The 27137-nt window shown below is 42.1% G+C and overlaps 1 protein-coding gene across 1 annotated transcript in view; it reads right to left on the bottom strand.

Moving 5' to 3' along the window:
- Positions 1–446: 446 nt before the first annotated feature.
- Positions 447–27137, bottom strand: part of FAT4 (FAT atypical cadherin 4) — a 233469-nt gene continuing 206778 nt past the window's right edge. Inside the window, exons 12-17 of the mRNA XM_045018808.1 lie at positions 26521–26606; positions 23771–23950; positions 21388–21512; positions 20174–20391; positions 10531–10792; positions 447–3776 (exon numbers count right to left, since the gene is read on the bottom strand). Of these exons, the coding sequence (XP_044874743.1) occupies positions 1900–3776; positions 10531–10792; positions 20174–20391; positions 21388–21512; positions 23771–23950; positions 26521–26606 (2748 nt within the window). The 3' untranslated portion in view covers positions 447–1899. The remainder of the gene's footprint in view (positions 3777–10530; positions 10793–20173; positions 20392–21387; positions 21513–23770; positions 23951–26520; positions 26607–27137) is intronic.

Below are 27137 nucleotides of genomic sequence, written 5' to 3'. Positions count from 1 at the left end.
TTGCAATGCACCCCATTGCAAAAGACACAGCACAAAACTTAAGCGGGACTTAAGGTGGTGCATAGGTCTTGTGCTTACTATATTGTTCCACACAATAAATGCGTGAGACACCTTTCACTGTGCTCGCCGCCAGTCCTATAGAAAGCCAGTTTAACCCATTATTTAGGTTCTGTGCCTGGTTGACATTACACCACAGATATGAAAACTGCAGAATAAAAGGAATAGCTCAATACTTAGTGAAGATGAATTAACATGTCATTCACTATGACAGAGCTCTGTGCATATGTTCGAGGCCAACAATACTATTCTTAAAGACCATATGCCATGGAGGAACTGGTAAAAAGAATATCAACGGATGAAAACAGAAAGAGAGTAACAAATAAGAAGTATTTTCAATGATATGCACTATACTTTTTAAATAAATATTTTAATTCTATTATTGGCATTTACAAGTAGAAAGCATACAGTATGTTACAAATTTATCAAAAGGTGAAAAATATGGATGTTACATAAGTAACAAATGTAAAAAAAACAGTATTTTTCTTACCTTCCCTGAAAGTAAGAAAACTATTCAGCATAGGAAAATATTGATATCAAAAACACAGTTTAGGTAAAAAAAAAGTCTTTACACAGTACAATAGGATCTTCAGGTCTGCAGGAACACATGAAGGGTTTTGTGAATTTCTATTTAGCCTACAAATTTTAGGGCATTCGGAACAAACAATAAGCTATTGTAAGTCAGTCTACCAGGAGTTTTCTCTCATATCAGCTCCACCATGCTAGAGTGCAGTAATTTTTATACAATAAATAATTCTTCAAAAGTTTCTGTCTCAGAAAATTATGTAATGCAGAAAATGCCTCTCCAAGGTCACGTGGGCTAGGCAGTGCTTTAATAATAATTATAACACTGATTATAGTGCTTTATGACATCTAAGCACTTTACAGATGTTAGCTAATGAATCCTCACAATACCGCTGTGAGGCAGGCAAGTAAGTATTATCATTATCATGCCCCCTTGTACAGCTGGGGCATCTGAAACTTTGAGAGACTGAATGATTTGACCCGTGGCTGAGCTGAGATTAGAATGCAGGAGTTCCTAGTATCTAGTCTGGTTGCAATCCATTAGAACATGCTGCCTCTGTAGACTATACTATCTGTTTGATCTGACAACTTCCAATAATTTCATGCCAGGGGAAAGCACTGGGAGGAGTGCAGAGGCTGGGGATAAGCATCCAAAAATATTTCATAGTGATTCAGAAGCTCTCACACAACTTTGTCAATGAAAAAAAATCCTAAAGTGCTGGACAGGTTGAGCCGCTTCTAGCACCTCTTGTATGGATAAAACTTACGACACTTTTGCCAGCAATTACTCAAAGTTACTTCTTCCTTAAAGTTTACACACAGAGGAATTGCAAGATATGGTAAGTACATTTTCTGAGAGACTCTAATAGTGTAATTCCTTCATTCACCCTCCTTCTTCTATGTGTCTCTCAAGGAAAATAAAATCCTCAAGACTCTTGCATTGCAAAACAAGTTTTTAAGTTGTAGACAATACACACACTCCCACAATAAAAACATCTGATCTTATTTTCAGATTAAAGCATTATTAATTTAAAAATCACAAACCAAACAATGGTAAATAGGAAACCCTTTTCAAATGCTGCATGCTGAATGTTGTGTTTTTAAAATACAATGCATGCAGGAGAAATAAATTCACCCAAGCATAATTAAATTAAAAATGTTTTAAGTCTTTTTCAGCAGCATAATGGTTATTATTTTTAAAAGTCTCCTCCAACCACACTGGCCTGGGCTTAAAATGCTGACTTTCACTTATCTACAACCATACAATGGTTTCACTGTTCCATGATTTTGCATTTTGACAATACCAGTATATGACGTCTATACATATTGTTCTGCTTCCCCATCTTTGGAAACGGGCTTTGTTGTACCACCTTTGCTTTCTTCATTTGTGTTTGCTGCTGCTGCTGCTTTTTCTGGGAGTGATGCTAAATCTTTAAAAACATCTACATAATGTCCAAAGCCTGGACCCCAGTTCAAAAGGTTGTCCCAGTTGAAATTTCCAGTTTGCTGTCCAAGCTTTATGGGCAATGTGTTCTCAGCAATATTAGATGTTGTTGCTTGTGCACCCACAGGCCCACCCTCAGCTCTTCGGCCAGGGTACCTCCTAGGCTTCAGCCTAGCACCATAATTGTCTTCATCATCTGCATCTGACTCATTGACTTGAGATAATTTGGGCATTCTGGATGTGTACACCATAGGCTTGTCTCTATCATACTCCATTTCTGAGCAAGTGAAAGACTCATGGGAGTCACTATCTGATGATGATTCTGGAGCTGGAATACCATCAGCTGGATTCCTTGTTCTTGACAGTGGCCTTCTGCAGTCCTCCTCTGAAGAAGATCTTCCATGATCAGCACTACAGATGCTTGGATTTCTAGGGCGAGGAGTGTTAAGTCTCTCCACCTCTTCAATAGAGAGTCCTACAGGAGGAGCAGTCTCCAGAGGAATCTGTCCTATTGGTTGCTTTAGGCGACTTCCTGGTCTGGAACCATGAGTTGCCATGGTCTGGGGACTCTTACTTCTTCTCCCTAGTCTAGTGGCATAGTTAAAAATGCCAGGCTGGCAGACATCATTGTGCATCTCCAAAGGACTCCCTTCTCTTATTGATAGATGAAGTTCCCTTGCTGGACTGTTTCTGTAGAAAGCTGATGACTTGGAGAATGGAGCGGGGCTGTGACGAGACAAAGGGTTGGGAGTAGGGCATGCAGAGTGGCTTAAGGAAGTTGTCCTTATTCCCTGACTGTATGAAGGTTGATAAGTCAAGCTGCTTGCTCCCAGTGGCATTGGGGACTGCCTGGCAAAGCCTAGTGGGCTATGCCTCTGGATAGAGAATTTGGGCGTGTGACTCCGGAACTGCTTGTAGTGCTGAATGATGTCTGCATCTGAAGGAGCAATGCTGCTTGCATTTTCAATGTCGTAGTGCTCTATCTCAGGTTCAGGGGAAGCCAGAGGGGCACTGGGTATAGTCTCTGTATTATGGGGTATGTCTGTCTCATCATAGATGAGGTAAGGGTTTTCTCTTTCAATTATATCAGGTTTAGGGTTCCCTTCTGGCTGCTTCCTGACAGTCATGTCATCGCCATAGGGTGGAATGTTGTCAGGATCATCAAATGCAACATTCTCACTCCCTTTTTTCTTCTTTTCCTTCGTTTTCCTCTCCTCCTTTGGCACTTTTGTCTTCTTTCCCCTGCACTGATTACAGAGGATCAGGCTAAGGACAAGCAGGGCAAGAACTGTAGCACAACTGCCAACAATAGCAGGAACAGCCCAGAGTGGCAGAGAGAGCTCGGCTTGGTGAGGGTGAGGGACGCATATGTGTCCTCCATTGATTCCACCCTTGCACACATGTCCCTGGGCACACAGGATACCAAGACAAGCCACTACCGTCTCACATGTTCTTCCTGTGTATGATTCAGGACAGCTGCAGGTAAATCCAGAATGCGCACCAGGTTCACAGCTGCCACCATTCTGGCAAGGGTTGGAGGCACAGGCTCCTGGAGGGACACATTTATATGCATACCACTGGTTAATGCACATTAATTCACCCCAGCAGGGATTGCTGACACAAATGTTGGGACCTCGGCAGCCAATCTTCACAAAGGGGTCAGTTTTGGATATGGTAGCAATGCTGTGCTTTCCACTGAAAGGGAGGCTTTCTCCACGGTACTTCACATAGGCAAAACAGCCATCAAAACCTAGGGAGAAAGAACAACAGTCATTTTGGCACCTCAAGATGGAGTGTCTACACAGTCAAAATAAAATACCAATGTTCAGTGTCAAAAAGGAATCTCGTAGAATAGTCACAATATGCAAGGTGATTTGTAGAAAAGTGCAAAGAAAGATCTACATTATTAATAATACAGTGCACACTCAACCCTTACAATGCAGCTGTTCCTGTAGTTTTGTAAAGGACCAACATTAAAAGCAGCATTTTGGATAATCCAAGAATACAATAACCTTTATTTACTGAAGTAGCTTTAATCACTATGCAGCGTCTCCTGGAACTGTAAATTAGTAGGCCAAGTTATGCTCTCAATTACAGTCATGAAACCTTACTGATTTCAGTGGCATCACAGAGGTGTGACCAAGGGCATAATGTGTCCCAATAATTTCAGCTTTAAAAATATTTTGTGTTTCATTTAGGTGAACAGATAATTATCTCAGGGCATGGCTACACTTGCAGATGTAGAGTGCTTTGAGTTAAACCAGCCTTCGTAGAGCGGAGTAGGGAAAGCGCTACAATCTGTCCACACTGACAGCTGCAAGCACACTGGCGTGGCCACTTTAGCAGCTCTTGCACTGGGCACAGATAGCAGTGTCTTCCTGTGTATGATCATCATGGTAGTTATTCCAGCATGCAAGTGGCTGCAACGTGCTTTTCAAATGGGGGAGGTGTCTGGAGTGTGACAGAGAGTGTGTTGTGTGTATGTGGGAGGAGAGAGAGAGTGCGTTTTTGGGGGGCTGAGAGCATGTCAGAATGCTGTCTTGTAAGTTCAGACAGCAACAGACCTCCCCTTCCCCCCCCCACCTTTCTCTCTCACACACAGCATTCCACAGTAATGTTTGCTTTGTCTCGGAGCAGATAAGCATGCTGGTTGTAAGAAACAGAGCTTTCAAAGGGCATATCAGCATTCCTGCAGTGATTACAAAAAAATGGCAAGAGTGGCCACTTGACTTAAGGGGATTATGGGACGTTTCCAGAGGCAGATCAGAGCGCAATAATGCAACACCTTGTCCACACTGGTGCTCCAGCGGGGGCATAGCAAACGTTATTCCACTCGCCGAGGTGGAGTACCAGCAGCTTTGTAGCCATGGAGGCAGAGCGCTCTACGCGCCTTGCCAGTGTGGACGGGGAGTTACACTAAGGGCTTGGCTACACTTGCGAGTTACAGCACATTAAAGCAGCCCCAGGCGCACTAGCAAGGCACGTAGAGCGTTCTGACTCCATGGCTACAGAGCTGCTGGTACTCCACCTTGGCGAGAGGAATAACGTTTGCTGCGCCTTGGCTACAACGCCCAGGTGTCAGTGTGGATGAGGTGTTGCCGCTGCAAGTGCTGGAAATGTGGCCACGCCAGTGTGCAAGCAGCTGTCAGCGTGGACAGACTGCAGCGCTTTCCCTACTGTGCTCTCTAAAGGCGGGTTTAACTCATAGCACTCTACATCTGCAAGAGTAGCTATGACCTAATATAAATCTGGAAAAAAAGAACAGGAGTACTTGTGGCACCTTAGAGACTAACAAATTTATTTGAGCATAAGCTTTCGTGGGCTACAGCCCACTTCTTCGGATGCACAGAATGGAACATATATTGAGGAGATATATATATATATATATATATACATACAGAGAGCATGAAAAGGTGAGAGTTGTCTTACCAACTCTCAGAGGCCAATTAAGTAAGAGAAAAAACTTTTGAAGTGATAATCAAGATAGCCCAGTACAGACAGTTTGATTAATAAAACCTTAACCTTAAGACAACTCCCACCTTTTCATGCTCTCTGTATGTGTATATATATCTCCTCAATATATGTTCCATTCTATGCAGCCGAAGAAGTGGGCTGTAGCCCACGAAAGCTTATGCTCAAATAAATTTGTTAGTCTCTAAGGTGCCACAAGTACTCCTGTTCTTTTTGCGGATACAGACTAACATGGCTGCTACTCTGAAACCTATAAGTCTGGAGTAATCCACTGAATTCACTGGAGTTACTGCATCTTTGCATCAGTGTAATAGACATAAGAATTGGGTCCAATGCCTTCTCAGGTTTAGCCTCAAATTTTAAGAACTTACTTTCTCTTTTGGTAGTTATTTGCCTGCAGTATTTAATGTGTCAATTGCTCATAAACTTTGTGATAAAATCTCACTATCACTGCAAATGGAACAAGCATGGAAACCTGCTTTGAGAAAGTGATAAGGAGCAACAGCAAGGTTAAATAAAGAAGGATCATTCTAAAGAACTTCTAGCACGACATTTACTAGACACTGTTAACGGTATTTTTTAAAAATAAATATTTTTCACGTTGTGTGCAGAAAGGGATGGAAGATAATGACAAGCAAGCAATTAAATAATTTATCTGAACATTATTCTCTTTGAACAGAGACTTTATAAATGATTTCAAACCATATTGCAAAAGGCTTTTTTTAAAGTCTGATAAATAAGGTGTTTAAGAGAGCTTAAGGTTTTATTAATCAAGTTCAGAACCCTAGGTTAACAAAAACATACTTAGGTCAAAATTTTCAAACCTGCATCCCAAGTGTAGGCATCTCATGCTGAAATAAATGAACTTTTTTCCCCAGAAGCACAGAAAAACAGTGATCATCCCACAGTCCCCAGTGCTTTCAGTATGTCTGAAAAATCAGGCCAGTTTTATCTAGGTACCTAAATATGGAGGTGGAGGCAGCCAAGTTTGAATATTTGAATTAAGTTTTTAAGAGTTTTTAAGTGTAAAATAAATATACATTGTATAGCACAAGACCCATTTTCGGCTTGGGAATCATCTGCCGTAAGCTTTTTAGCTTGGAAATAAAGCTCACACCAAGAGGAAAAAAAAGCTTCAGATTAAAAAAAGGCATTTGCAAACATACACATTTCTGTCATCTGGTGACGAGATTAGATGTGAGCTTTGAAGTACAAATGAATATTTTTGTGACTGTAGCCTGAGTCTTTAAACTGTGGTGTGACCCATCAAGATACTGTTTAAGGGCTATATTTTCAGATCTTTATTCTAATTTTGCTTTCCATGGAAACAGAGTTATTATGCTAAAGTACTGAGTAATCAATGGGTGGCTGAATTTTGGGGAAGCATACATTTTCTACACATATAACTTCTACGTTCACCAAATCCATTATCAGATTACAGACCCCGTTCCTTAAAGAGGTGGATATGTGATTGGGGCTCCTATGTCCAATGACTTTACATGGAAACCACCCATAATCTTGCCAGGAATGCATATATGCTAAAATACTGGACTGAAATCAAATTTATAAATTCACTCCCTGGTAAAAAATATGCATAAGCATAGTTCAGACAATCAGTATTTAAAGTCCCCAAAAGGAATTTCAACATATGTTCACTCTACAGCCTTAATTTATAACAGAGGTTATTCCTAAAGCCACACATCTTCATGTCATCCATGATCTCAAACCTTCTTTTCCCTCTGTCTTTTCCCTTATCTCTAAATCTGCCTATCACCCTTACCTTGACCCTGGTTTTGTTGAAGTCCTTATTCATGGCTTAACAAATTCCTGGCTTGTCTAATGCAATTCATTTTTCTGTAGTTTTTCTAATGTCCCACTCTTTAGACTGTAAATGTTCCACTGTGCTATAGCCAGAGTCCTCATTATGTTCATGGCTTCATGTCTCTGAATCCAACATGGTTTGGGTCTAACACAGTCTCTTAACTGTGACCCAGGTTTTCAGAATTGTGAAAACAGATAGGGCTAAATTATCTCTGGTTGTTGTGTCTTCAAGGGAGCAAATTCCCCGAAAAGCAGAGTAGTGGGGAGCAAGTGGCACTCTTCCCCTGTGCACATAGGAGTTCAGGGAGGGATTGTGCTTCCCTGAGACACAGTCCTTTCCAGCAGATCCTTGGGGCAGTGAAGCTTTGCATTGACCTTTAATCCATGCTATGGCTATTTGAGACAATCTAATCCATAATTTACACTCCCAATTACTGTGAATGAACACACAGTTGTTTTAATACACACAGATTATGTGCGTGCACAAGTCTGAAAATTTGGCTCTGAATATCCAGCTATATACTTATTCTACAACTCCAGTATTGGCTTTCTCTTGGTCTCTTCCCTGAAGCTTTCAGTGGTTAGAGAGTGATGGGAGGATACTTCTTTCACTAGTATCTATCTGGAACTCTCTCCTCAACTCTAAGTCACTGAGAGTATGTCTACACTGGCACTTCATCGGCAAAACTTTTGTCATTCAGGGGTGTTAAAAAAACACTCCCCCAAACAACTAAAGTTTTACCAATGAAAAGCACCGGTGTGAACAGCGCATTGTTGGCAGGAGCACTCTCCCGCTGACAAAGCTGCTGCTGCTCTTGCGCAGTGGAAGTTTTTTGTTGGCAGGAGAGCTCTCTCCTGCCAACAAATAGTAGCTACGCTGAGCAGCTTTTAGCGACACGGCTGTAGCAGCACAGCCATGTCGCTAAAAGCTGCGTAGTGTACCCATAGCCTGAGTCACAGCAAAACTTTGTATCTCATTTTAAAACCTTCCTTTTCTCCTTAGAATTGATTGTCACTAGAATCCATTGTTGTGATGGCTTGTTTGCAGGAAACTAGTCATAACTAACTGCATCTTATAGAATATAATAAAAATGCTTGAGAAAGAAGTAAAAAATGTGTGCGCCAATCGAACAATGAAATATAGCAGTTTTAAATTACAAACAATAAAAGAGGAGTAAACATTTCATTCATTACTGATGTCTGAGAAAGTTTCAACAAGTGTAAATATTATGGTTGGAGGTGACAGATTGCAAGTATTTATACTAACATCGCTATAAATTGTGGAGGACTCTTTAAAGATGCCTAGCATAGAGATAAATGGTATTAATAGTGACTCTGCTATAAAATAGCAGATTTAGTCAAGGCACACTGGATGGCAGGACTGACTTTAGATTTCAAAGGACACTATTTTAAAGACTGAACACACTCTGATGTCAGAAATGAGAGAGTAGCTGTTTTCAATGTCAAATATGTTGTGCTCAGAGATGTGAGTCTCTATTGTATTGTCTCTATTGTATTAAGGATACTGCCAAGTTTTACACACATACTCTTCCTATGCCATGGCAGTGAAGGAAGAGCCATAGGCATACTCAGCCTATGCCATGGCTCTTTTTGTGAAAGAGCTGTGTTTTCTTTGATCATTGCTCTAATATTCATTTTCACCTATTTTTATATTTCTGAATAAAGGGGAAAATGAGGATTTAGGTTCAGGTTGGGAACCAAGTAAAATGGAGGATTTGCTTGCTTCATTTCTGGTGGTCTCTTTCTACTAGACATATGATCTGCAGCAATTGTGGTTTTGTCAGGTATATTTGGGTCTGAGTGCATTATTGGATTTACTATATTGGATTTATAATATTGGACTGCCCCCATGTATGTTTTTGTCTTCCTCTCCTAGTACTTCAGATATTTTCAAACATCTGAGTTCACACAGAGTTTTATATCTCCCCTTTGTAAATCTTTGGTAAGTCATACACAGTGTAATCCAATATTAAAAAAATATGAAAAAGATTTTGGACTGTGCATTCCTAATGCAAGCCAGACTCTCATAATTTGTTTATTTCTCCCTCAGTCAATGTGTTAGGAGTTACTGTCCTCATTTTATTTTATTCCTGCTTTGCAACAAATGTCTCTATTTTTTAATGCATAGACTGTAGTTTGGGCATAAAATATATATGTAAAAAAGGAGGGGGTCAGATATAGCATGCATGCAATTTCACATCACATCTTGCATCAACTCACCATGAGTGAAAGTCATTGTTTACATTGGATATTGTCAAAAATGTGAAGTGTTAACTTTCAACAGTCAAATTATTTTATCTGGTGATAATCCTTTGAGTTAGTCAGGTTTTCAATATGAAGATTGATTTTTAAACATATGTCTGCTCTGCCTAACATACCTCACAGTCTGCAGTTAAAAATCATGTCTATCTTTTCTTATCATAAGCAAATATCAGCTAAAAAGTTGCTAGCTCTGTTTTCAGAGTCTTATATTGAGGCTTTAACTCTCCAAGGGAACTGATCTGTTCTCAACAGATTTACATTGTTCAGTGGGTGTTTCTTATTGCACTTAGTTTCTGTTTCTCAGATGAAGAAAGAGGGGGATTTATTTCTGATAGCAGCATCAGGCAGAAGGAAGTTGGAATTGCAGAAATCATTGTAATCACATTAATGACAGGCCAAATACTGCAGTTCTTACCAAACCCCTACTGAGGCAAAATTCTCATTTACCTGGGTAAAACATTTGCCTGGATCGGCAACATTTGGGCTAAAGTAAGAATACTTCAACTGATATTAGGAAAATAATATGATTTATTCACCGCCTCAGATTAAAGAGACACAAAGAGAAATATGGCAATGACATATACTGTCATACAGTATTATGCATTTTTGATCCTTCAAAAACTAAACACATTCCTTTGTAAAATAAAACAAATTAAAATACACAATAAAAGGACAAATTTTGCAGTCCTACTCAAGAGAAACTATCATTGATTTGAAATGGAAGTTTTCCTGACTCAGGGTCTGTAGGATTTGGCCTAGTAATAATCCCTACAATATTTTTAAAAAACATTGAGTAAATGGGACCCCCTACTTGAGGTCCCAGGGGCAAATTGACCAGTGTTTCATATCTACATAATTCACTCATGTCAGGATAATGTATTACCAAGATATATACATATATGTATGTGTACATCCATTCTCTTTTTTACCTGTCTCTGTGCTTCTGGGAGTGTGGCTTGGTGGGATTCCTCCCAGAGAAACTGTAAGAACATTCATTCCTCCAAAGTCTTGTGTGACATGGAGAATCTCTCTGCTGTAGGTCTTGTCAATGGATAGAACAGTGGCAGATCCATTCTTTTCAATAAGGAGGGAATGCCATTGACCATCTGCAGTGTAAACTTCAGGAATATTCCTCTCCACTTTCCCAGCAACTCCAGCATCAGATGTGTAATGCACCTTGCCGCTCTTTATCTATAAAGACATTGGAAAAAAGCAAATGGTATATTATTAAAATTACAACAATGCATCATAAATAAAACACAATGGCTCAGGGTACCAAATGATCATTACAACCCAGATTATGTAACCGTTATAAAAGAAAGGGGGAAAGCAATGACCATTTTAGTCACACAGATAAATGCCCCTAATGTATGAAGCGACCTGAATTTTCCTTTAGTGAGATTCCACCTTTTTTTCTTTTAAAACCAAATTATTTTTCATTAATATACAAAGAAGACACATGATATGGGCACTACATAAAGTCATCATTTCTGGTACAAGTAAGATAGTTGGATATAGTCAATAGTATCTTATATGTTCTTTTAGAGTAGCAGCCGTGTTAGTCTGTATCAGCAAAAAGAACAGGAGTACTTGTGGCACCTTAGAGACTTAACAAATTTATTTGAGCATAAGCTTTCATGAGCTACAGCCCACTTCTTCGATGCATAGAATGGAACACACTGACAGAAGATATTTATACATACAGAGAACATGTAAAGGTGGAAGTATGCATACCAACTGTAAGAAGCCAATCAATTGAGATGAGCTATCATCAGCAGGAGAAAAAAAACCTTCGAAGTGATAATTGAGATGACCCATAGAAGGTGTGAGGAGAACTTAACATGGGGAAATAGATTAAATTAGTGTAATGACCCAACCATTCCCAGTCTCTGTTTAAACCTAAGTTAATTGTATCTAATTTGCATATTAATTCAAGTTCAGCAGTCTCTCTTTGGAGTCTGTTTTGAAGTTTTTTTGTTGCAAAATTACCACCTTCAAGTCTGTCGCTGAGTGGTTAGAGAGGTTGACGTGTTCTCCCACTAGTTTTTGAATGTTATGATTCCTGATGTCAGATTTGTGTCCATTTATTCTTTTGTATAGAGACTGTCCAGTTTGGCCAATGTACATGGCAGAGGGGCAATATGAAAGAATCTCACATTTGGAATATCAGTTACATAGACTATAATAACAAAACCAACACCATTTGCTAGATTCCAAAGTATTCTTAAAAAAATCATTAGACTGAATAAGTGGTTTTTACATGATGTTAAATTTTGCACTCTGCTATATTTCAATTAGTTGTTCCCTATTGTTATTTAGTCTTTTAAAGATGAAGTGGAATGGAGACTGAAGATTTTGCCTTTTATTTGTCTTTTATGCAAAAAGAAAAAAAAATCATATGACCCAACATTTTCAATACCCACTGAAATACTAAACCCAGAACTGTAATTTTTAATGCCACGTTATATAATTCTTCTACTTGCCAACAACCAATAAATTCCCTAGTGATTTATTACCCTTAAGGACTATTTATTTTTCTTTAATATTCCATGTGGCCAATGGTAACAGACACATAAATAACATAATACTGGCATATAGAAAATATAAAATTTCTAGTGACAAGACTGGATTGTGACTTCTTCAGTCAGGAAGAAAGAATGTGGCTCCTAGTTCCTTGAACCACACCATATTTCTAAACTCAAAACAAATGGTTTGTGCTGATAACACTCTGAAGGATCCCATTTCTGGGTTTTATTTAAATGGCAGTGAGACTGGCAAATGAGCTATAATGAAAAGCATGAACCGCTAAGCAAAAACAAACAGAATCCAAAAGATGATGATCAACTAGCTGCACTGTTAATATCCTAAGAGTTCCCTTTACTGAACAAACAGCTTCTTATTCTTCTTTTACATCTATGTATTTTGCTTTATGATTCTTTCCCATTTTAGTTGCACTGATGATTTGTGGGAAAGATTTGTGAACAAAAAAGTGCAGTTCTGGCATGACAACCTGGTGATGGCACATGCCCTCCAATTCACTCAGTGTGATGAGGCCAGTGAGATATCTGCCCTGAAGTGTTTAACTTATAATATTTGTTTTACTGCAAACATGTGCCCAGGATTGATAACAGCATAGCCAAGACTTTGTCTCAATTACAGGTGGACAGAAATTGAGACTTGGCAAACAAGGAACCTGACGAGATGCAGCTGGCCCTTTGGAACCATGGCTCATGACTGCTCTTGGTTTAATGCAGAGATTTGTAGCACCTAAGACATATGTTGGTGTTTCAGGGGATTTAATCAATTTCAGATGAGAGTAGGTGTGCCTATGATTTGGCCTATTCTTGAAGATCAGGTACTGTCACTATTGCATGGTAGGCTGGCATAATCAAACATTGCTGGTCGCTTATCAGGCACTGTATTTTGCTGCAGGACAAAAGGTTACCCAGATCCTGTGGTGAGTTTCTGGTTAGGAGGTTGTTAGTGGGCTGGTCTCAATCCAAAGACCCTGGGGAGGATCCCCAATAACCCAACAGAATAGAGATTCTTTGAGTTTGAGTTCTTCATCAGATATGCCAATGCGGTCAGCTGGTGTCCTTGTTAAATGCTGCATTCCTGGTGGTATTTTTGGAGAATTTAGAGTCATTGAACGGTGCTTGGGTCAGTAAGGGATACTATTGGTAGGGCTTTGGAGTTTAGGGATGGAAAATGAAGGGAACAATAGGTCATCTGGACCGTGAGGATGTCAAAAACAGATCAGGGATGGCAAAGTGAGTCCAGAGAGCTGAAAGAGGATGGTATTAAGGGCTTACACAGTAGTGAGGCCGCCTAGGGATGGGCCTCTCTTTCTTCAATGCAAAAGGAGACACCTCACAAAATTCCAGCTTGTCACGGTCTTGAGAATGGGACCTACAATGATGGGGTTCCACTAGTGCACTCATTCAAAATCGAGCAGTGACATCTGCAACCAAACAGTATGGTGACCATATTTCCTTATGCTGAATACAGGACACCTGGTAAAATTACTTGTATTCAAGTGAGTTCAATGACAAATCAATCAGAACTATGCAGTACAAACATTCAAATTAATATCACATTGACTGAGCTCCTGGTTAAAAAGAAACATTGTGTAGTTTGATTCTTTTATTTACTTTATCTTTAAGACTTTATAGTTCACACGGGGAGTGGTCTCTCTCTCTCTCTCTCTCTCTCTCTCTCTCACACACACACACACACACACACACACACACACACACACACACACGGAGAGGTGACACATCCACACTCCCGTACACCTCTCTCACATGGTGGGTGGGGTGACCGCCTGTCCCAACCCTCCCTGCCCGGCGATATCTGCCCACCATGCCTGGCTGGGCCCCCGGGACAGACTTTCCTCTCCTTGTACCTGCTGCTGCGTGTTCCCAAGGCAATGTGAGGGCATACAGGGTCACATGCCCTCCTTCCAGGACCGCCCAGAGGATTCCGGGGGCCCGGGGTCTTCGGCGGCGGGGGGCCCTTCCGTTCTGGGACCCGCCGCCGAAGTGCCCCGAAGACCCGCGGCGGGAGCCCCCCGCCGCCGAATTACCGCCGAAGCGGGACCCGCCGCCGAAGTGCGGCGGGGGGGGGTCCCCGCCGCGGGTCTTCGGGGCACTTCGGCGGCGGGTCCCAGAACGGAAGGGCCCCCCGCCGCCGAAGACCGGGCTGCGCTTCGGCGGCGGGTCCCGCTTCCCCCTGGCCCCGGCCCCAGCCTCTTACCCCCGGCTCCCTCCTCGCCCGGAGTCTCAGCGCCTCGCCGGAAGAGCGGCAGCGTGTGGCCGGGGGCCTGAGCTCCGTCCTGCTCAGAGCCGCGTGGGGAGGGGACGGGGCTGGGAGCTCCACGCCGAGCGGAGGGAGCGGAGCTCCCAGCCCCGCCCCCTCACCACGCGGCTCTGAGCAGGGCGGGGCTCAGGGGCTCCGCCGGAGACATCAAGCGCTGAGGCTCCAGGAGAGGGGCGGAGGCGGGAGCCTCTGCTGTTCTCTTGGGAGCCCCTGCAGAGCCCGGGGCCCGGGGCAAATTGCCCCCTTTGCCCCCCCCTCTGGGCGGCCCTGCCTCCTTCCCCATATTTCTGCCAGGATTCACACCAGAATGTGGACAGCAGCAGCCTTTCGGCACTGTGCGGGAGGGAAGGGACAGGAGCTGTTTCCAGCCACAGGGGAAGGATGACCTGGCCCATGTTTTTGCAGAGCTCATCTTTTCCCTCCTAATCCCTGCTCCCCTGTGGCTGGAAGCAGCTTGTCCCTTCCTGCCCACACAGTGTTGAAAGGCAGTTAACACCTCCAGGCTGCTGCTGGCCACCGACATAACCCAGCCTCCTTCTGTCCCCTCGCTATAGCATGGGCAGGAATGGGGTAAGGATACATTGTGCACCACAGCCCAGGGCACCTCACTGCAGGGGCTTCAGCGAACCTGGCCAGAGAGATGGCTCAGCAGAGGAGGGTGCCTCGAGGATGGAGCAGCCCCATACTCCCTGGGGGAAGGACTCAGGGCAGTCGGGGGGGAGGTGAAGAGGGTGCTAAGCCCTTGCCTGGGGGGGTACTGTGGAGCCTGCCTGGTTGGGGCATGAACAGGCTGGAAATCACTTCCCTCCGCCACTCCAGAGCTTATCTGAGGGGTGGAGAGGCTTCCCAGGTCCAGCACTGTGCGGGGCTCTGGCACACACAGGGCCTGGCTCCTCCTGGCCAGTGCACTGGCCCAGGGCGCCGGCCCAGCCAGAGGCAGTGGGGTAAGGAAGGAGCCTGCCAGCCAGGCTGTTGGTGAACTGAGCACTCTGACAAGGGGCTGGTTTTCTGCACAGCACTGTGAGTGGGACGTGCCCCGCCGGGGGGGATATGGAGGAGCAGTGGGGCTGGAGAGAGGTAAAAGGGCAAAGCAGGGAGAGGACAGTGAGAGGTGGAGCACATAAAGGGCCCGATGTGTGGGCAGCAGAGACGACATGTACCAGCCGCCGCTTGGCACTTGCCCGCACTCACCAGCTACCGCAGCTTCCAGCTTGAAATGGGATGGAGGGCAGGGCCCTGCTGGCCGAAAGCCGGCCTGCAGCAGGGGCTGCAGTCACGAACCAACAGGAGGATCAGCTGGTCCCAAGCGCTCCAGCTTTGCCCCACCCCCAGCCTTGCACACTCACCCCCATCATCAGCCACTGGACCCCCCCACTCGGGCAGCTGGCGAGCAGGGATCCAGTGAGCAGCAGGACCTGCCAGTATTGATGGGGGAAGACAGAAAATATGGGACAATTTGCCTGTTTTTAAGAAAAAGTCAAGACACCTGTAGGAGGGCTTAAATACGGGACTGTCCTTTAAAAACTGGATGTCTGGTCACTCTACCTAACAGGGAATAGGGGACAGAAGGGTACAGGCAGTTGGGTGTTGGCATTCAAATGCATACAAGATGTACATTCAACCCCGGGTTGAGAATCAGAGTTCAATGGCATGAATGGCTAGTTTTACTTTTTAAGCCAATTTTCAGGATCAGGGAATAGGGTCGTGAGAGCTGGTGTGTGGATCTGTGGACATTGGGCCCACAGGTCACTTGGAGGTGACAAAGCGATGTTGTGTTGGCATGACAGGAGGGGCATACTCTGAGACCAGCTGATGCCCCTCTTATACTCTTTGGCAGCCAGGAGCAGCCACTAGACATGAATGCTGTGCATATGGGGAAAACAATTTGGGATTTTATAGGTGGGCTGACTTAATCATGATGGTTAAGAGAGATTTAAGGCAGGTTCAGGATCTCCACTGCGGGGGGGAGGGGGATTATAAACTGGTCTGAAATACTAGAGCAGAGGATATGGGAGGGGCACCACAGGTTGACAAGGACTGAAGGTGTGTAAAGTGGGAAGTCAGGGAGCAGACATATTTTTAACCACTGTTAGGGAAGGAATTGTTAACTATCTAGGAACCTGGTTGGGTGGTGGAGTGAGGCAGCCAAATGAATTGCTGGATCCTCATTTTGGCAAGTGTCTGATGCAAATACTCATTCCATAGGTCTAGTTCCCAGATGAACCAGAATTAGAAGTGGAACTAGAGGGAGGAATGCCCTAAAGAAGCTTCAGAACAGGGTTGCGGATCCTAATATCTGGTACAATCAGGACACAACCCACTCTCCCCGCCTCATTACCCTCATACAGAGGAGCAAGGCTGAGTCCCAGCAATGGGATGAGACCAGATTTGGAGGGCTGATGGCAGCTTTCAAATACGTAGGTGGAAATGATTAAGGAAGGAACAATGACCTGCACTGTATGATTCATTGCTGGATACTTCCCAGATGAGTTAACAAAGTCAATTAAACCACATCACTCGCATCTTGTCTTTCTCCCTGCACATCTGGGCTAAAGGACCATATTGATCATTTGATCTCCTGTATAATACAGGCCATACAATTTCACCTAATAACTGCTGCATTTATCCCATTGTTTTTGACTGAGCTAGAACAGATCTTGTAGAAAGACAACAAATCTTAATTTATAGACTTCAAGTGATGGAGAATCCATCATATCCCTTTATAAATTGCTTCAGTGATTAATTACCCAAACTGGTCCCCCTCCCCTTTTTACTTATTTCCAGTATGAATTTGTCTAGCTTCAGCTCTGAGCCACTGGATCTTATTATGTCTTCATTTCCTACATTAAAGAGCCCCCTGAGTCATAAAGAGAAACCTAATTATGAACGTTCACCGAATTCTCCAACTTTTTTCTAAATGAAAATACTTGCAATCTTGATGGTCCTGATTCATCACTGTCTCTCTCCAGCTTTATCCCACTGTAGTTCCATTTAAATCAGTGAGTAATAATGGGTAAAATGGAGTAAAGCAGGTGTGATTTAGGTACTGTAGCTTATTTATAACATGTTCTAGTATTGAAACATATTCAGATTTTTACCCCTTTTCCATATGCTTAATATCTTGCTGCTCAAATATGTTAACAAGCCACACAAATCAAGTAACCAAATAATTTTGAAGGTGAGTCAAAATATTCAGAGTCAGATTACAAAAATCAAGCACTTAAATAAGTAGTGTGACTTTCAGAAGTGCTGAGTATTCACAACTCTCAGTGAAGTCAACGGGCTTCTAAACTCAGGCCAACAAGATTGATAATTTTGGCCACAGTACATAGGGCATCACACTACCAGAAGGAAGAGCTGGATTTACGGTTTGATCTCAAGCTTTGACTTTTTCACACTGAGAAAAGCAAGGCCTGATAATACTGCAGAGACAATCATCAGGCTGCATTTTCACAAAGTGGTTCTGAAAATCTCTCATTGCCCCGGACGTGCAGGAAGACAGACAAGACACAAGGAATGTGGTTTAATGAGAATGCAACTTTATTAACTCATCTGGGAACTATCCAGCAATAAATCAAATAAAGCAGGTCATCATTCCTTCCCTAATCTGTTCCACTTGTTAGAGGCCCCCCCCTGCCACAGCTGGTCTCCAGCCTCTGGCTGGGAACCCACCACCCTCCCTTCATGAGGATTAAAGAGCTGGGAAAGGGGGTTTTCTCCTCACCATACCAGAGACTGGGAGCCCCAACCCTATTCCTCAGCTTCTTTAGGCAATGCCTTCCCCTAAATCCACTTCCAATTCCAGTTTATCAGGGAACTGATAAACCATCGGATGGTGCCTACACTGGGCACCTGCCAAGTTGTGACAGCTTGAATCATACCTATGGTCCTATCCATCAGGTCTCTGGGCTGCTGTAGGAAGGCAAAAAAAAAAAAGCCTCCACCCCACCCTGATCAATCTGCCAATGAGGGAAAAATTCCTTCCCAGTCTCCAAAAGGCAACTAGCACCATGTATACAGCTGACCCTCCCGCCCCCCCGCAAAAAAAACCCCACAAAAAAACCCAGTCAACCCTCTACCCCAAACAAATAAACAAAGAACAGCCCTACACTAATCCCAGGGATGGGAGGGTAGATCTGCTGGTCAGTAGTGGTGTGTAAACTTATATGTCCTCCCCTCTGTTGCAAAGGAGACTATGGACTTCCACATAGCTCCTCCCTCACCCACTCTTAGCTACATCCTCCTTCTTCCCTCTAGCTCTCGCAACAGGGAGAAGGGCTGGTGAGGGGGAAAACCCCTTTGAAGGAGAAACAGCTTCTTTCTGCCTACAGCTTCAGATGATGACCCCCATCTTTGAAGCTGCTGGGGTACATTGTTGCTGCACCCTTGCAGTAGCTTCACCATGGCTAAAAATGATGGGAGTTCTACTGTAAACAAGCTGCTTGCACTTTAACCACCAAAGCTTACTTTGTCTTTTTTTATCATGCTTATTGCCTGCCAAATTTCCACTGTAGGCAAAATTTAAGCATTTTATTTATTCCCACCAAGTTAGTCTTCACTAGGCCAAATTTGCAGAATTGAAAACAAGAAGATCTCCTCAGATGTTATGAATCAAGGGGCACAACTTGTAGCTAGGGATGCATAAAATATGGCTCCTGGCTACTGCTCTCTTTCTGTACATATAGGGTGAGAGCAAAGTAGATACCTGCAGTTTTTCATTGTTAGGCAACAAAGTGCTATCCATTTTTATTAATCTAACAAGGAAAATGCAAATAAAAATAAATATGTTTTAATGCATTTGTTTTTTATACAATAAAGCTGTAAAATTATATGCAAATGAAGTCCTGATTATGGGTTTTTTGGAAGTTGATAACGCAGTCCTTTTTGTCAGAAAAGTTGTGTACTCCTGGTAGGAATGGAAACCAGACAAGCAGACAATATCCATGCTGGCTGAGGCACAGAAAGTGTGGTCTTATGTAGGAGTTTCTCTAAATGTTGGGAAAAAATTGGAAAGAATTCCAGTAGTCAAGGAAACTTGGAGATTGCATCTATCCAATAAAGAGGTTTGCCAGCATCACTGCTGTACTCATTTAGAATTATGACTAAGTGGATTGAGTCATAGCCAGGGACTAAAACCATCAGTTTCTCTTGAGAAAGGTAACTTATTTAGGGCTAAACAGTTGGAAAACTTATCTGCATGGAGCTTAAAGCACTGATTTAGTGGAACATCTCAGAATCATGTAATGTTTGCCTTTTTAACATCTCCATTCTGGTGAGGAAGATAAACTCCAGGAAGGTGACTTTATGGATATGAAATGAGATTGTCTGGCGTGTACTGTGTTAGTATGAATTCATGAAAACTTGTTGGCTTGTGTTTGGTAGTCTGACAGTGTGGTGGGGGAGTGTCTGAAGAAACAGAACATAAAATGCCAATAGGAAAAAGATTTGCACTCTAGAATGCAACTTAGTAGTGTTAACAAATATGGCAACAAATATGTTCCTGCTGGCCTTAAAATAGCCATTACTTGGAGTCTAGACAAAACTGATTAGAAACAAAACCACTAAGACCTTCTGATATCTTGGAAAATAATGAAAGAATCGTTGAGAAGATGAAAGATACTGGAATAGCGCCCAGCATTAGTCAAAGCTGTAATATTTTATAAAGAAAAAGACAAGGGCAACAGAAGAGGTGATTTAGATCACTACACAGCAGGCAGTGCAATCAAATCAAGTCAGCATTAGCTTTAATCCTACCTTCACAGTAGTGTAATTGCTGCTTTCCTGGATATGAATTAAAATTCCATTCTCGCTCCTTGTCCTGAATTTCACTTCCAAATGGTTCACACTCAGGGGCTCCGAAATGGCTCCCTTACTGCCATATTTCATCATGTACTCTCGTTTCTTATTCCGGCTCATGTGGTAGTCAAGGCGTCCTTTGCCTTCTAATGATAAGGCAGTATCAGCAGTAATATCTAGGACAAATATAGGAGGAAGCGTTGAGTATGCTTTATCTAATTCTTTTGTTGGGGTAACGTAGGTGGGAAGAAATAGGAGTGTGTGAAGCCTTGGCTTCAACCATATACTCTTTGGCCACTGCAGCTGACCCAGCAGTGCTGTGTGAGTGTGAGTGAGACAGAGAGTGAGTGAGTTATCTTACTGCTAGTATAGAGCAGGAGTAAATTAAAACACCCTGGGAGCAAGGGGAAAACAAGGAAGGAATTTTGGCTCTGTGAGCTACAATTCTTTTCTTGGTATGCCCCTGTTTCCCTTTACTCTGGACAGTGTCCTTGGTATAAAACTAAACTGTATGCTCTTCAAGGCAGGAACAATTCTCTATTTGTTTTGTAAAATACCTAGCACACTTTAGGTTGGTATAAAATAATATATATTATTAATTACACTGCAGAATCCTCAAAATCCTACCAGAAATGCAGCAACACTCTTTTGTAAGCTAGTACAACAGCATCTAAATAATCAATACAATAAGGAATATGTAAGAAAACAGAGCAGGTTGACATGAACAGAATTAAATGGTTTTCACAGAGCAATCACAAAAATATATAAAATCTGAATACACATTAATTAGCTTGCTATATTATGCAATCCTAGCTATATTATGTAGAGCTATTTGTTTGCAAATTAATAATTGTAGACATAATTATGGTCTTTTTGAAAAATAAATGAGCTCCTCTTGTTTGTATTTACATTTATATATGTGTTTTCTTATTTGAACTTTTCCCCCTACCATATTCAAAGTGATGATAGGGCAAAAAAGTCAATGTGTCACTTTTGTTCATAATTATTCTAACAGTGAATGCAAGCATGACACGTTTTCATCATTTAACAATAGTTAATTGCATCTAAACATAAAACCCAATTGCACGTGATTAAACTGTGTGATTAACTGTAGATTAAACTGTGTGATTAACTGTAGATTAAACAGAAGGATAATTAAGCCTTCTACATACATTTTTCACAGTGTTTCCCAGTCAATCCATCTTTGCAATGACATTGCTGCCATGACCAGTAATCAACACAGGTGCCACCGTGTTGGCAAGGGCTAATTGCACAAGCTCCTTCTAATCTAGGGCATCTAAAACAAATCAAAAGAGTAGTCACTGGAGTATGTACTTTAAACAAACAAAATAAGCCTTTTGGATGCAGTCACGTGTTTAAGTGATACCACCCCTTCCTCCCCAACCCACACGCATGAATTGTTTAAAGTCTCTTGTAAAGTAGTAATAGTGTTAAGTTCTCTGCACTGAAGAAATCTGATATATTGAAACAGTTCCCAGTTTTCAGTGCCAAGTTGTAACAGTATTAGAGAAAGAGAGAGGACTTCAGAGGGAACTAGAAGGAAAAACAAAAACTCTGGCTTATATGCTACACATTGGATATTAATTTGTATAATTTGCAAATAATATTCATATGCATACATATCAGTGTTCGTTTATGTCTTAAAAAACAACAGTCTTCTCAAAGACTACTGTGCTCAAACATGTACAATATCTTTATGGCACAGTCTTACATTTGGGTTACACAATAAAAATAATGAAAATTATCATCTTTCATTCCATGACTTCAAGTTGTACTCTGGTCTTTCACTCAACCTCCTTTCAGTCACATTCTTTGTCTACACATATTCTTGGCCTAACAATTTAATACAAAAAAGATCTGTAATATTCCTACTGTACATATAATCTGAAACAGGAATGGGGAAGAGAACTACCATATAATAAATTTGAATTGAAAGTAGTATTTTTAGATATAAATGAGTTATGTAGTCTGAATCTTTGCCTAAGACAGAGACTGTTAAAATTGGTTGAGAGGTCTTCAGAACTGGTACAAGATTACTGTTGAAGTTTATGTTCTGTGAAAGTTACATGGCTAAAATTTTAAGCACATGCATACATTGTAGAGCTCCCACTGGCCGAGGGATGTGCTGGCCGACGGTTCCCGCAGCCCCCATTAGCCCGGAATGGCGAACCGCGGCCAGTGGGAACTGCGATCGGCCGAACCTGAGGATGCTTCAGGTAAACAAACCATCCTGGCCCGCCAGTGGATTTCCCTGATGGGTCGATCCCTTTTGTAGAGGTTTGTCATCATTTAAAAAGGTTGAAAATTCATCAATATTTTCGTAGATAATAACCTTTTTAAGGAGGCGGGTAGGGTGGTTTTAACTTTGAATCTTCCAAGCACATCTCGAAGAAAACCTGGAGCCATCTTTCATTGTTAAACTGCCCGAGGTACTAAAGGAAAAGTCTGGATTGGCAGGCAGTCTTGGATGGTGAAAGATACAAATTTCAAAGACACTTTTTTACTTCGCTGGCATGTCCCAAGATGCTGTTTTCTAGGAGAATGTTATTGAAGTTGACATCTTCAGCTACAGAAGCTCGGGAAGTCTCACGCCATAAGAAATAACACAAGCTTGGGAGGTGAAAAGGGGAAAGATGAACCAGGGCCGCCCAGAGTGGGGGGGGGCAAGTGGGGCAATTTGCCCCAGGCCCCGCAGGGGCCCGCACAAGAGTTTTTTGGGGCCCCTGGAGCGGGGTCCTTCACTCACTCCGGGGGCCCCAGAAAACTCTCACAGGGCCCGGGCCCCTGGACCATCTTCCACGGAAATTTAGTGGCAGGGGGTCCTTCCGCACTGGGACCCACTGCTGAAGTGCCCCGAAGACCCGCGGCGGCAGGTCCCGGGGCGGAAGGACCCCCCCCGCCACAGTGCCGGGTCTTCGGCAGCGGGGGGTCCTTCCGCTCCTTCCACTCTAGGACCCCCCGCCGCCGAAGACCCCAGGATCCTCTGGGCGGCCCTGAGATGAACTAGCAACTGTGGGCTTGCAAGCCATACTGTTGCTATAACTATAATTTCAAACAGTGAGATGGGAAAAAACAATTGATTCAGATAATCAATCATTTCTAAAACAGCACTCACAAAAGGAGATTGTATGGGGGAAATTCAGTGATATTTGACTGGGAAAGTGAGAGAACAGACATTTGGGATAAAAACAAAAGGGGAAGGTTAGTGAACCATACCAGTATAGTCAAATCCAGGTGGAATTTACATGGATTTTCTTTTAAAAGAGCTACTTTATTTCAGACTTCTTTACAACAATAATAATAAATAGTGGTAGAAATGTACTGTTGTTGCTTTGTGGAAAATAGAAATTGGGTTTCTGCAAACTCTGATTTCTGCATAATCTTATTTCCAAATTTAGATTCTTCCTTGGTCCTTTACATTTGATAGCATATTGTATATTCATATTCACAGGCGTTTGAATTAATTAACATTTAACTCTCATGCCACTTTCTTTTATTATAGATATTATCAGATACTAGGTACAGCTGACATACCGATCTAAGATTCCTTGAGCTGCCAAAGCCTGGCTGGGTTCCAGAGGACGTCCATTGACTGCAAACTCCATTATACAACCCACAAAATCATGACTTTCCACCTGTCCTCTCCTCTGAAGTATTGGCTCTAGAGATCTAATGCCACCAACAGTTACTCGATTTGGTTGTACGTCGAGAGTCCTAGGAGAGAAGCAGAAGAATCGGTGCATTAATACCAGCACATAAAAAGGCGATAATAGAATAACTCTCATATCTTCAAGTATCAGAGGGGTATCCCTGTTAGTCTGGATCTGTAAAAGCAGCAAAGAATCCTGTGGCACCTTATAGACTAACAGACGTTTTGGAGCATGAGCTTTCGTGGGTGAATACCCACTTCGTTGGATGCATGTAGTGGAAATTTCCAGGGGCAGGTATATATATGCAAGCAAGAAGCAAGCTAGAGATAACGAGGTTAGTTCAATCAGGGAGGATGAGTTAACTTCAGGACCAGACTACAAAGAGAAACTGCTGAGCTTCAGTTCATCTGCAAATTTGACACCATCAGCTCAGGACTAAACAAAGACTGTGAATGGCTAGCCAACTATAAAACCAGTTTCTCCTCCCTTGGTTTTCACACCTCAACTGCTAGAACAGGGCCTCATCCTCCCTGACTGGACTAACCTCGTTATCTCTAGCTTGCTTCTTGCTTGCTTATATATACCTGCCCCTGGAAATTTCCACTACATGCATCCGACGAAGTGGGTATTCACCCACGAAAGCTCATGCTCCAAAACGTCTGTTAGTCTATAAGGTGCCACAGGATTCTTCTCATATCTTCTAAATCTAAGATCTTTCATTTCTACAGTTCAGTTTCTACCATTTCTATAGTTCATTTTTTACAATCACAGAATTATTGCATACAGTGACCAATCTGCTCTAGTTAAAACCACCTCTGAAACAATCATTACAATGGGCCTAAACCTGAAGTTCTCACTCAGTTTTTACTCAAGCAAATCTCCTTTAACTTGATGGGGAGTTTTGCTTGAGTCAGTATCGGATAAAGATTTGACCCAATGATATTTATAATTGGGGGTGATATTTAATTACAAGTTGGAGCACCATATTACAAGGCAATAAGCTGCTTTGTTAGTGGGAAAGCCATAGGGCTAAATGAAAGGTGAGCCAGATAATGGTGAGAAAATAGCAACAATATTAACAATACTTAGAATACAGCACTTTTTCATCTTCAAAATGTATTTAAATATTAACTAATTAGTCCTCACAACACTCCTGTAAGGTGAGGTAGGTACAACCTACTTCTTCCCTCCCCCCACACTAAAAGTGAAAACAGCAAATAAAAACAATACAGATATTTGGAAATTATTCTAAATATACAGAAAAAAATCGAGACTAGTTACTTAGCCTGAGCACGTAGCAATCAGCTGGGAGATAAGAGTATGTCTGAGATTGGTGCTATTTTTCATGTATTCATAAGAAGTGAAAAGTAAAGTTAAACAGCAGCAGAGTGAAAATTAGGAGCTAATGTAACTGCTGGAACATTAATTTGGGTCTGTATTCCTATATTTATTCAGGTAAATATGATTTATTTTATTTTTTTGGTAAAAATAAGAGCATTAGGAGGCTTTGCTAAGGAAAATTTCTAACACTAGCCACTGTAGAATTTCAAATATTCTAAGGATAATTGGGCTAGAAACAGGTGGAGTGAGAGGTTGCTGAACTAAACATAAAACTTTTTTTAAAAAATTGTGAGGTGAACTCCTGACCTCATTGAAATCAATGGGAGTTTTGCCTCTGACTTCAGTGGTGCCCGGATTTCATCCTATAAGCCTGAGTCTGTGACTGGTCCATATGCACATTTTGGCCTGACTGCAATGGAAGTTCCACACATAGAGTGATTGCTAACTGGGAGCCTAAATTTTAAAGCTTGGCCATTTTAATTCTATAATGAGAGATATTTATCCTGAGATAAAACTCTATTCTAATCACCCCACAGGCTAAAAACCCCACAGGCTAAAAACATAAAAACCTGATGGATATTGGTGCAGAATCAGAATTGCTGACTTCACTGTTCCTAAAAGGTACATTTTACATTGCTCAGATTATGACCAGATTCTGTCATCAGCCAGTCAGAAAATATCTGATTCACAAGTACAGTTTTTTAAAGTCTTTAATGCTTTTATCAGTAAGCAGATTATGACTGGCTAAAGTTTTCTTTTACCTTTTAAAGCATCAGTGATTCTGACTGTCTGATATTCTGGTTTGATAATTAATTTGGGCTAGATTGTGAATTTTCACTATGGCGAATGAAGGGAAAGAAGGATCCCCATTACACCACTTTTCAGGCTGCCCAAAGCTGTATGTCTGCTACTTTTCCCCAGAATTGGGGACTCGGCAGTCTTGGCTCTACCCCTCTCCCTCCAACAGGGCATCAGCCCATACAACTGAGCTGGATCACAGTAAGAGCAGGGGATACAGTGTTTTAATTTTCTGCTGCAATAGGCCAGTTGAAAATTACTACACCCTGGAACAAGAAAGAAGCAGGGAGGGAATTCTGCCTTAGGAAAGAATGCCTCCTCAGGCACAGTACAGCTTATGCCAACATTGCTTGTACTGGGCTGTGCTAAAGGCAAAAGACCCCCTTCTATTAGCTGGTCTGACATAGCAGTTATTCTAAATTTCTCCTATTTATAATGATTTTTAAATTTTACCTCTTCTTTTTATCACAAAGAGCAAAATGAAATATTCTTTACCAGTCAGTGGAAACAGCCATATTACTAACAGTACAATAGCCTGGTTCCTGGTCCTCAGAACAGGAGTCCACCGTCAAGGATGCTGCCTGCAAAGAAACATAAACATGTGTTTATTATTAGAAGGACTGACTGTCCAATCTCATTTTCACCACTTTAACATTTGTTTGATTATTAAATACAAAAATATCAAAGGGTTTAGTTAGTCACATTATACCAGATTTTCTTCCCTTGGGCATTCAAAAACTGTACATACATAAACCTATGCCTACACCTTGCAGGTCTGATGGCTTACAATTGCCCTTCAAGTATTCCAAAAGTCATATGGCTACAGCCCTTGCCTCTGCACCTTGAAAACCTAGGTAACACTTGCATCTGCACAGGATTTAAACTATTGAAAGGGTATGCACAAGTATGAAAGCAGACACAGGGGTTTGCAGGCCCAGATGTTTGCATGCACGTGTGGAAAAGAGGCCTGCCTCAAAATTAACCCTTTTCAGGGCCGGCCCACAACATTTTGGCACCTGAGGCGGGGAGTTCAAATGATGCTCCCATACCCCCTCGCTTGGGCCAAAACTTTGAAAGGTCTCAATTCTGCCTTATTCCTGTTCTACTCCTCT

Source organism: Mauremys mutica, chromosome 5 (genome assembly GCF_020497125.1).
Source record: "Mauremys mutica isolate MM-2020 ecotype Southern chromosome 5, ASM2049712v1, whole genome shotgun sequence".
In the NCBI taxonomy this organism is placed as follows: Eukaryota; Metazoa; Chordata; order Testudines; family Geoemydidae; genus Mauremys; species Mauremys mutica.
Note: the sequence above shows the minus strand (reverse complement) of the source record. Positions and strands in the feature narration are given on the sequence as shown.